At 35.4% G+C, this 12,674-nt stretch overlaps 1 protein-coding gene across 11 annotated transcripts in view; it reads right to left on the minus strand.

Moving 5' to 3' along the window:
• TRAK1 (trafficking kinesin protein 1) overlaps positions 1-12,674 on the minus strand; it is a 438,997-nt gene that overhangs the window by 43,435 nt on the left and 382,888 nt on the right. For all 11 annotated transcript variants that reach the window (XM_058184206.1, XM_058184203.1, XM_058184202.1 and 8 more), the window contains one exon: positions 919-1,021. In XM_058184206.1, the coding sequence (XP_058040189.1) occupies positions 919-1,021 (103 nt within the window). The remainder of the gene's footprint in view (positions 1-918; positions 1,022-12,674) is intronic.

The following is a 12,674-nucleotide window of genomic DNA, read 5'->3' on the forward strand; positions in this document are numbered from 1 at the left end:
TTTCAACACACCTCTTTCAGTGATATTTCAGCATCATCTGATAACCTCCTGTGGCATTAAGAAGATCAGAGGGATTGGTGTACCATTCTATTTTCACAAGTACTGTTCACAAGCTTTTATGGAGCATACGGGGCACTGTTTTTACCTTTTTAATTGTTTTTTAATATGAATTGTGAACATTCTTCATTAGCTCTATTTCATTATACAGATATGTATTTTCAGAGAGAAGATTTCAGCTATTGCATTTTTGTTTTAAAATATTTCCATTAGCCTTACTGCTGCTTCTAAGTGCTAAAGTGGAAGAGTTGGCAGAAAGGTGAACCAATCAGGTCCTCTCTTTGGGTCTGTAGCACAAAATTAGTGAGATTCCCTGAGCAGCAAAGCAGGAGGGGACATAATTCTCTTCTACTCTAAAAAGTATACCAAAAAGCAGTATCTGATTGGTCCACTTCCTCATACATATTTGAACGGCTGCCATATGTAATTATGGCAGCCGTTCAAACATGCATTAGGGAGAGGGTTCAGAGAATTTGCAATTTTTGTCCTGCAAATAGGGACATGAGGCAACAGGAAGGCAGCCAGAAAAGAAGAGGTAACAGAAGTAGTAAGAGGGTGTGAACAAGAGTGGGAAAGAGGCATTTTCTATTACTCTGCCAGTGAGAATTGCAATGGCATAAGAACGTTTTTTTAAATGTTTTTGGTTAGAACATCATGTATTAAAAGAGTGACATCCTAATTTTTTTTACTTGTATCAGGTGTACATCAACTAAAACAAATTTACAGATTCTGAATGGCTGCATACATATAAATTAAACTGAGACAGTGTCAAACACGATTATTAAACTCTTCTTGCTTATTTGACTACACTTAATATTTCTGTACTTTTAGAAACTAAAACACCTCTCTGAAAACCCTTACCTTGGTGTGACTCGTGTGAGCTCATCGGAAGGATGTAAAATACGGCAAGTGGTAAAGGTAAATGTGGAGTTGGTTTGTGACATGCACTTTCCAGGATGATGTACTACATTAAAAAGAGAAAACATTATTTGCATTTATATATTAAAAGAACTTTTATATTCTCAAACTAACAGATCAAAAAGTAATATGTGTGATCTGTGCAATTAGTTATCTAGCTCCTCTAATATACTAATATCTATGAGAAGAATCTTGTTAACTTGTCACATCTTTTGTTTTACAAGGGCAGTCCTTACTGTAAGGACTCTCAGCAGATATGAATGCTTTAGGGTGGCCACTAACAGGAAGTATTACTTCTATTTATTACTCTGGTATAGTAATTTCCAATAGTATAAAATATCACTTAGGAAAAGCAACAATATATCATGCTAAATTGCCTCAATTCTAAGCAATCCAAATGCTACTATTTGATCTTTGTTGTTAGTTGCGAAGTCGTGTCCGACCCATCGTGACCCCATGGATAACATTCCTCCAGGCCTTCCTGTCCTCCACCATCCTCTGGAGTCCATTTAAACTCATGCCTACTGCTTCAGTGACTCCATCAAGCCACCTCGTTCTCTGTCGTCCCCTTCTTCTTTTGCCCTCAATCTTTCCCAGCATTAGGCTCTTCTCCAGTGAGTCCTTCTTTCTCATTAGGTGGCCAAAGTATTTCAGTTGATCTTATTGCTACATTATTAGAAGTATTGAATGGGGATAAAGAAGTGATAAGTGCTAATTCTGTAAGAAGTAAATATTAATCTATATTAACAGGTTTATTTTATGGGCAAGATATAATCAACTCTTAACAAAAATGTGCAATATCTAGAATTCATATATTTCAGTTTCTTTTACATTGATCGAGGCAAATATATCCCATCACTTTGATTCAGTAATGGATCCAGAGACAGTAATAAATTTTAGGATACAAAAATAATAGTACAGAGTGGTACTTAAATGTTTATGAACCTTTTTGAATTTGTAATATTTCTGTGTCAATATGACCTAAAACACAATCATTTTTCCAAGCAAGTCCTAAAATTATATAAAGAACCCAATTAAACAAGTGAGTCAAAAACATTATATTTGTTCACCGATTTATTGAGGAAAATGATCCAAAGCTATATGTTTACATGTGGCAAAACTATGTGAACTTTTTTTTCAGTAACTGGTGTGTTGTTCTTGGGCAGTGTTAACATCAATTAAATGTTTCTGATAAATGTTGATCAATCCGACATATCAGCTTGCAGGAATTTGAGCCCATTCCTCCTTTCAGAGCAGCTTCAATTTGAGCAGCTTCAAGGGATGTTGATGGGCTTCCTTACATGAACTGGCCATTTCAATTCCTCCTACATTTTTCTAGGACTAAGGTCTTTAATTTGATCATTCCAAAATAACTTTCCTCTGCTTTAACCATTCTTCGTCTTTGGAGATTCTCAGTCATCCAGGTCATGCTTGTCCCAAAAGTGCTTTTTCAATAGGCAACTGGACTTGTTTTTCTTTAAAGATGTTTCACTTCTCATCCAACAAGCTTGATAGTGCTCTACATTTCACAGATGGGTTAAAGTTCTTATGATGGAATGCAGGATGTGCCTTTTGCCAAAGAGAATTCTTCCAATAGCCTTCTGGCTTATCCACATGATCTTTTGCAAGCAATAGATGGGCAGCAATGATCTTTTATGGAGAGTAGTGGCCTTCTCCTTGCAACTGTGCCATGCATATTATTGCTGTTCAGTATTATTCTTATGCTATTCTCATAAACACTGATATTCTGATATAAAGGAAGCCTTTAGTTCCTTCGATATTATCCTAAGGTTCTTTGAGACAGAATATTTTATACCATTACTCTGGGGAGGGTAACTATGGGGTTGAATTGCCTCCATTTGTACACAATCTGCCTGACAGTGGACTGGTCAAATTTAAACCCTTTAGAAATAGTATTATAATCTTTTCTAACCTGGTGGACATTAATAGCTATTTTTCAGATGTCCTTAGATATCTTTGATCAAGCTATGAAACATTTCCAAACATCTGTTATGAGGTAAGATTTTAATACAGAATATCCATCATTCTCTTCTTTAATTAAGGCAGGACCTACTACACTCATACCTTGATTGAAAGAGTTGACTATAATTTCCTCTTTAACTAAATTGATAATCTGGAGGTTCATATACCTCTGCCATATACAAGTAGCTTTGGATCACTTATTATGTATTATTTTTGTATCCAGCTTAATTATTATGGATCCACTATTGCCCATCTGCAGCATTTATTTTCCACCTCCATCTGAAACAGAAATAAAACACCTGCTGCTGTACCAGATAGTAATTAAATCAATCAATTAATAAAAATTTCTAAATAGCTGAACATAAGATAAATAGCTTATTTAGGTATTGCAATAGGTATTGCAATGAAACAGATATTCTCATGTTTCAAAGGAAAAAATTTATAAATTTAGCCAAACTGGAAAAAAATTAGAGGTGCTGAAAAGAATATAATGTAATTTATTATGTTCCTGAAAATAATCTCTACAAGGCTTGGAAATCATCCAGAAGAGCATAGAAAGCAGTGTAGGAGACAACCAACACTCAGAAAAGATCTGTCCTTTTCTCCCAACACATGTTCTTCTTTGTGAAACTTTGGCAGAGCCAATATTGAGTGCAGGAAACCTTTCTTTTCACAGGAATATATTTTTGGATTAAAGCTGGTGCTTTCTTACAACTGAGTGATTCATGCAAGTCTGTAAAGGTAGTCCTCAACTTAAAACTATTTATTTAACAACTGTTTCAGATATGATGCTGCTGAAAAAAATAACTTATGACCACTTCTTGCGGTTATGACTATTGCAGAATCCCCATAGTCTTATGGGGCTTGGCAAGTGGCATATATTTTCAAAGTTATTTATTTCTATACTGCCTTTATTATTTTTACAAATAATTCAAGACAGTGAACATATCCAAAATACCTTCCTCCACCTATTTTCCTCAAAACAACCCTGTGAGTAGATTGGGCTGAGAGATAGTGATGGGCCAAACTCACTCAGCTGGCTTTCATTGTGACGGCAGGATTTGAACTTATGGTCTCTTGCTTTGTCGTGCCACAGAATCATTGATTCTGTGCTATTTGAAACCTTCCCAGGGCACTTCCAACAAGCAAAATTAATGGGGAAAGCCAGATTCATTTTACAACCATATAATTCACTTAATAACCGTAAGATTGGCTTATTAACCATGGCAAATGAAAGATAACCCTGGTGGCTAACAATCTTCAAGTCCATTACAAATATATTAAAAATAAAAACCACCAGTTAAAAATCTATCACACACCAGCCAATGTGCTACGGTAATTCTATATCAAAGCGTCCCCACTCTTTTGGGTAATAGGGACCGGTTTCATGGAAATAGATTTTTCTGTGGGCCAGAGGGGGTGTGGTTTCACATGCTGCCTGCATCCCACAGATAGCGCTTCACTTCTTTGTGTGGCCTGGTACCAGTCCACAGACCCAGGACTGGGAATCCTTGCTATATAACACCACAGGTGCTGGGCTCAACTTCCATCCTGGCCCTGCACTTAGCTAGGTCAGACATGTCAAACACAAATCCAGATTTGGTCTGCGATATGATTAGATCTGTCCTGTGGAGCCACTCTTAAAACAGCGAGGGGCTGACCCCTGCTGCGTCAGCCCCATCCCATCCCATGTGGGCATGTACACAAGAGGCAGAGAGTGCACAGGACTCATGTCCTGGTGAAAGGGAAGGACTTATATTGCAGTCAGCCTGTGGGGCAAGATGGTCACAGGGGACACCAGGCCTTGTGCGCTCGCCGCCTCCTGTCCGTGTGCCCAGGGACAGGGGCAAGGTGGCGGGGTGGCCCCTTGCTGTCTCCAGGGCGGTCCCATGGGCCAGATCTAACCACTTTCTCTTGCTGTCTCCAGATCTGGCCTGTAGGCCTTGTGTTTGACATGTTTGACCGAGGGGGATGGTAAGGTCCTCTGGTGTACTAGGCTTTGGTGCTTGTCCTGGTCTCAACTTCCTCCACTGGAGACCTCCAGATTCCCCGCTTCCAGCCTTGCCTGGCACCCAATAGGAGGCAGAAGATGATGTTGCAGCGTCATTCTCTGCTTCCTGCTTTGCTGGGAGGGGGCACCAGAGAGGGAAATGCCAATGATGTCTGGAATTGGGAGAATGTTTTCTTTGGCGTGCTGTGCACACACACCATTCCAAGCTTGGAGACTTTTATCTGCATCTGAGCTTACAAACTGTCAATCATGCCTGGGCTTGAGGAGAAGACCTCTCCTTTCTCTGTGGATAAAAGTCCTCAAACTTGGAATGCAGTGTGTGTGTGTGCATACGCTTAGCTGCCAGCAGCTTGGGGAGGCGAAGAACTTGTGGGGCACTGAATTGTCCCCATGTGAAGCTAGCTGGTGCAACATATTCCATCCTGACCCAGATGTCCCAAGTCAGCCGTGTCCAGTGGGGGGCATTGAGACGGCCATGCTCATCCAGCCATGTCCACCTAGTCATGGTGATCTGGCTACTGGCCCTTTAAGGGCAACTGGCTTAATAGGGTTTTAAATATGGATTTTATTGGGGTTTATTTTATATTTTGTATTGTATTTTAAATTTAGGCTATTGGAATAAGTTTTTTATAATATTGTTTTTATTGAATGTATTGTCTTTATTTTATCTGCCTGTTCACCGCCCTGAGTCCTCCGGGAGAAGGGCGGTATACAAATTAAATTATTATTATTATTATTATTATAACTATAAGGCTGATGCGGGCCTCAATGACACCCCTGAGCTAGGGGTTCATTGCCTTCCAAAAGGCTAAGAAGGTAAAGACCCTCTGGATAAAGGCTATTCCATACAGCAGGTACCACTGCAGGAAGCAGCAGCAGCAGCAGCAGCAGCAACAACAACAATATTAGCAGCAGCAGCCTATATTGTCATTGTACATCATGTATACAACGAAATTGGCTTAGCCTCTACTGGTGCAATCCATAACAAAAAATACAAGACAGAATACTACAAGGAATAATCCTTATACAAATAATTGTGTGTGTGGGGAATTTATGGGACTTTAAACTATTTTAGCCACGGTACTAGTAGTGATTGTGAAAAGATTATGGCCACAGTTACCATTTTCTGGTATTCTTCGGATTAAACTATATTTGATATTGTGAATAGCAATTGATTACCTAATTATCTACAAATATATTAGTCTGTCTTCTGAGATTGGACATCGAAACAATTCCACTGACAATCTATTTGGATCATATTAGAGCACAAAAAAATAAAGCAGACTGGCAGTACTAACTTAGAAAGTTTTTCCATTGGCTTGTCTGGCACATAGTTTTGTAACTTCATAAAGCTTTTTATATTTTTCCAAGTCCTTTAACATGGCCCATATGATCACTTTTGCCCATATGGGTAGTCCTAAATTTATGACTAATTGCTTAGTAATCATCCAAAATTTAAAAAGACCTATTTTGGGGCTACTTATGTCACAGATTTGAAGTTTCAATGGTCAGTCCCTCGTAGCCATGCAACTACTTCAGCATGTAGTCACAGAGCTACATTTACAGACCTTTGAAGTGTCCCATGATCATGTGATATGTTTTACAATAGTTTTGCTGAAAAACAGCATTTACTTTCAGTTTTTGGCAAAACAGCAAACCATTGATTCATTTAACAATCATGATGTTTAATGATATTGCAAAAAATCCTGTAAAATCAAATTAGTCATGTGACTGATCTATTTACGACCATGACATAAGAACATTATGCATAGGTTCTATTATGGTCATAAGTCGAGGAATATCTCTTATTATTATTTCATACTGTTTTATTCCTACCAACTGATCTCCATCATTCCTTCAAATTATATTGCTTTAAAGTTCTAATTTATTTTTGTGTAATTAGTATAACTTTTATTGTGCAAATTTCTAAAAAAAAACCATAAGCATTGCATAGAGTGAGGATAATATATGAATACTAAGTAGAACACAGAAAAATGAAGTGGATATAAGAAAAATAAGGACAGATTCTGATCCTATCAAACATATTTTTTGAGTATTGGGGAATGAAGGATTATTAAGGAAAATTGATGTGCCTGTGTAAATTGCAAGCAGAAACAAAAATGAAAAGCATCTGATGACCTCTTGTAGGACAAGAGCGAGGAAGCAAATATGGGAAAGGCAACATGTTTTTGTCAACATTACTCTTCCTGTTTTCAGTATCACAGATTGTTTAATCTATGCTAATTTTTTCACTTCTGACATATGATATACTTTATAGATAGCCCCCTGGTTGCAAAGCAATTCACAAACTGAAAATGCCATGCATCAATTAACAGTCATAGAAGCAATCCAAAATTAAATACAATTGCAACATCATCATGTGAGATTAAAAATATTCAATACATTGTCATGATTAAACATGTACAAGAAACATATCTGTGATTGTTTAGACTCTTATGATGTGACTACATTCTAAAATATTGTTTATCCTTGATAGGATATATATAATAACCTGATCTTAGTACATCTACAAAAATTTTTAAATTTACAGAGGCTGAGAAAAATACATGCTTATTGTCGTATATTTGAACGTTACATAAAAAGGACAAAAAAGAAAATGGAGATGGACACTGAACCAAGCAATACTGCAAGAAAAAGAATTTATACAAAAGACAGAAAAAGAAATGGACTTTTTAAAAAAAGAAGATAGGAAGGAAGAAATTTATTTATGGGATACTGTTAAGGCATTCACATGGGGACTAGCCATAACATACATGGGAAAGAAAAATAAGAAGAAACAAGATAAGAATATGTTAGAAGAAGAATGTAAAAGACCGGCACCAGAACTACAAGAACCACAAAAAAAGGTATTGAAAAATTGAATAGATATAATAAAGCATAAAATGAACTTATTGGAGAAAGAAGAATTGGCACTCAAAATTAAAAGTCCAAAACAAAACTTTTTTGAAAATGCGAACAAACCTGGTAGATGGTTGGCCTATAAGTTGAAAAAAGAGAGGGGAAAAAACCTGATACATGATCTAAGCGCTGAGAAAGGCACATTTCATTATCAAAACGAGGAGAAAAAAGCTATTATAAAAGAATACTATGAGAAACTATATGTTAAGTAGGAATTTGTGGAAAACAAAATACAACAATATTTGGAACAGTCTGATCTCCCCAGGATATAGTTAAAGATATGTTAACGCATAACTATGTTTGAAGTGACTGAAGCAATTAAGAGACAGAAAAATAATAAAACATGGATGGTCTACTAGCAGAATTTTATAAAAAGCTAGAAGCTTTTTACTAAGCTCAGTGATGGTGGAAGTCTACAATGAAGTATTCCTGGAAGCAAAAATACCGAACTCATGGATGAAGGCAATTATCCTTATTCCGAAAGATGATTCAGACCTAACATACATAAAGAACTACAGGCCAATATCTTTATTGAATGCAGACTACAAAATATATGCCTCAATAATAGCAGAGAGGCTTAAAATTACTTTATACATCCAGATCAGAATGGATTCCTACCAAAAAGAGAGATTAAAAATAATGTGAGAATTATTTTAAACGCATTGGAATATTATGAGACACACTTGGAAAACAAATGGCCCTGTTCTTAGATGCACAGAAAGCTTTTGATAATGTGTTATCAATTTATGTTGGTACAATTAGAATATATGGATTTTGGGGAGAAATTTATTAATATGGTCAAAGCAATTTACAGTAAACAATCAGCATGGGTGATAGTAAACAGAGACATGTCTGAGAATTTTGACATAAAGAAAGACACAAGATAGGGATGTCCACTGTCCCCATTACTATTTATATTGATGATGGATGTGTTAACTTGAAATATTGAAAAGACGAAGAAATAAGAGGAATAGAAATCAAAAAAGAACTACAGGCATTTTCTGATGATCTAGTTTTTATATTAAAAGACCCCTTAGAGACTGGACTGAAACTTATTAAAAAAATAGAAGAGCATGGGGAAATAGCGGGACTGAAAATAAATAAAGATAAGACAAAGATTTTAGTTAAGAATGTCACAGACATATAAAAAAGGTTAATGGAAAGAATTAACATACAGATGTTTAAAAAGTGAAATATAGGTATTCAATTAACAGCGAAGTATGCAACAATTAAAGAAGATATGAAATTACTGAGGCAAGTTAAACAGGACTTGGAGAAGTGGAAGGACCCACAATTTTCACTGTCAGGAAGAATAGCAACCATAAAAATGAATATCTTGCCAAGAATTCTATACCTATTTCAGACTATACCAATAAAATTGGAGAAAAAATATTTTAAGGAATTAAACAAAACAATACTAACATTTGTTTGGCGAGGGAAGATAGCAAGGATAGGTATGAAAATGTAGGAAACCAAGAAAAAAGAGGGATTTGACTGCCAGATTGGGAATTATATTACTAGGCCTTGGTGCTCATGTGGGAGACAGAATGGATCAATCTGAGGCATATAAGACTAATAATGTTAGAAGGGCATAATCTCCAATTAGATTGTCACACCTTCCTTTGGTATGGGAAAAACAAAATACATAGTTATTTCCAGAGATATTATGTTAGAAACGCACTGCTATCTGTTTGGCTTAAAATAAAGAAAAAAACACTATTTGAAAATTCTATTTGAAATACCCTAATATTGTCAATGTAAATGGAAAAAATTGTAGATACAATTACATTTTGAATGATGAAAGGGAATTAAAAACTAAACAGGAACTTAGTAGGCAAGGAATAGAAATTGCATGGTAGTCACAAACGCAAATACAATCACGTTATGAGAAAGATGCAAAAATGTATGGCTTTAATAAAGAACCAACAGAATTAGACCAGATATTAATTGGAACAGATGAGAAATTGATAAAGAAATTATATGGTTACTTATTGAGCATCAAATTAGAAAGTGAGCAGGTAAAGGAGACAATGATCGCTTGGGCTAAAATCTTCGGACATGGAACAGAATTAGTTAAATGGCAAAAACTATTGGATAGGAATGTAAAAATGACAATGTCAACCGCTTATAAGGAACATCTGTATAAAATGTTTTACAGATGGCACTTTGCACCAACAAGGCTGGCTAAAATGTATAAAGACAGATCAGCAAAATGTTGGAAATGTAACCAAATATCGGGCTCATACTACCACATGTGGTGGACGTATCCCATACTGGTCAAAAATACATACCTGGTTGGAAAAAATGACAGAGAAACATACTGAATTGAGACCAGAGACATTTTTGTTGGGCATCCTACCAGAAAAATATGACAAAAAGACTACATATTTGATTTTACGTGTACTGACTGCGACTAGGATTGTATTTGCGCAACAACAGAAGAGTGAGGAGATCCCGTCAGATGAGAGGGTAATTCAGAAAATAATGGAATGTGCAGAAATGGACGGATTAACACTTATCATTAAGGACAGAGAAGATACTGAATGTATTCTGACGTGGGAGGTATTTTATCAATGGCTAGAGAATAGAAACAGAAGTTAGGAAGGAGATATAAGAAAAGAAAATGTTACTATGGAGATAAGTTTATGACAATGTTATGTACTATTGTAAATTATGTTGAAGTGCTGAATTTCAGTGCCCTCAAAATATTGAGACATTGGGAAATAACTATTTTTAGAAAGGTCATTTGAGAAAGCTTAAAAACAATATATATATTCGAGCTCTGTGTCTTTAGAATTCATTTTTTTTCAACAATATGCTAAGATTTTTTTGGATACCCCCAGGTGTTCAGCTATGATGCCTTTTCATTTGCTACATTTGGTAAAATTAAGGCAACAAATTAGCAGGAAAGAACTGACATATGAAGTCTTAGCAGCTTACACCTTTTTGCTCCTCTGTGGTCCAAATGACTAGCTAGTATGTAATTTTATCCTAAGAATCAAAGTGGTTGATTTCAAGGAACTCTTATCAGATAATGCTGAAATTCTGCCATTCACTCTCAATTATTTTGTCTTTAGATAAACATTAAATAATAATCTTAGAATATAAGCATTACAACACAAATCCCAAAAGAATGGCAATCTGCAAAACCGTCACCTACTCATGCAAACACAGAACCAAAAGAACTGGCTTTTCTGGCTACCATGAAGCAGGGGCCAGCCAAAATACCCAAGACAGTGCAGGAACGAAGAGAGCAGTGAACAGAGACTGTTGCTGGGTGAGATAATTCTTTTTTTTTTAAAGTTACCCCAAGAATAAGAAAAAATCCTAGAGAAGAGACTAAAAATAACTTTGCAAGTGGCGAAAAATATTTTTTTAAAAAATAGAGATATATGTTGAAAAATAAGTTGAGAGGTCCATCTACTGATGGAGGGACTCCTGGAAATTAACTGGAATCCTGGGAAACTAGAATAAAAGACTAAAAATACAGAGTAGACTTAAAGAACTTGGAAAATATTTTGGACTAACAGAGTACTGATTAAATGCTGGGATTGTCCCATCTGGATAATTGATTTTGTTTTGAAAGAAATGGAGATTGAGTGAAATAAATATCTGCTGGAAAGAAAAAGAAAGAAAGAGAGTCTTATTTATCAAAACATACTCGCAGGATCTTGGACTCTCTGGACACTGGATTCTATTGAGGCATGACTGTTTACTCTATGTTTATTGTCATTATGGCTGGAGTTGAAGGAACAGCTCTGGAAATGAGAAAATTTCTTAATGAGATGGCCTTGGTGTTCCAAAATATTTTGAACTTAATTGATGGTATGGATCAGACAGCGGAGCGTATTTTGCAAAGAATGAGAAACAAAGGCCAAAATGTACATGAACTGGTGGAAGCAACAGAAAAATTGGATGAAATGGACCACTTAAGTCAACAAATAGAACACGAACAGGAAAAAAATATGGATCAGAAAAATCAGCAAATAAAGCAACAGCTTGAAGAAGAGAAAAACTAGATAAATCAACAATGGAGACACAGGAAGATACTTTTGATAAGGAGATTAGGATAAGGGCAGAAAATTGGGAGAATTGGCAGTACAAGATTCTACTGGGAGAAATGTTTAGAGTAAAACAAAAAAGAGATTGATGAAAATAGAGATAAAAATGAGAAGTGTGGGAGCCGAATTAAAAAATGGATAAGAATTGAAGCACTAAAAGAGAGAAGAGATGATGGGTAAAAAAATTTCCCCTTTAAATATTAAAGTAGCCTATTATAAGCTAGAGAGGCAGATATAAAATTAGGGAAAATATTAAAACATAAATTGTTTATAGAATGAACAAAAATAATAGGTTAGAAGTTTATAGATGTTAGGCATTTTTTCTAATGTATATTTAAACAATGTAACGGGATTATATAAATCTGATTAATGTGATAGAGATAATTAATAATGTTAATGTGAATTGGATCAACATGAATGAACTTAGTTAAATTTGTTCATATATGATAGAGAAATGTTTAGATAGAACAAGAAAGATATAGATGAAGGTAGAGATAAAGATGAAGAGTTAGGCATTTTTTGAATATGTATGTTTGAACAATATAATAAGGATTACTTAAATTTGAGAAATGTGATAGAGATTATCAATATTGTTATTGTGAATTGGATTAATATGAATGATACCCAGAACCAACTCTGTTCACACACAATATAAATGTATAATTAAAAATAAAATAAAAAATATATTACAAATCCAGAACCAAAAGAACTGGCTTCTTTTTTCT

Source organism: Ahaetulla prasina, chromosome 4 (genome assembly GCF_028640845.1).
Source record: "Ahaetulla prasina isolate Xishuangbanna chromosome 4, ASM2864084v1, whole genome shotgun sequence".
In the NCBI taxonomy this organism is placed as follows: domain Eukaryota; kingdom Metazoa; phylum Chordata; class Lepidosauria; order Squamata; family Colubridae; genus Ahaetulla; species Ahaetulla prasina.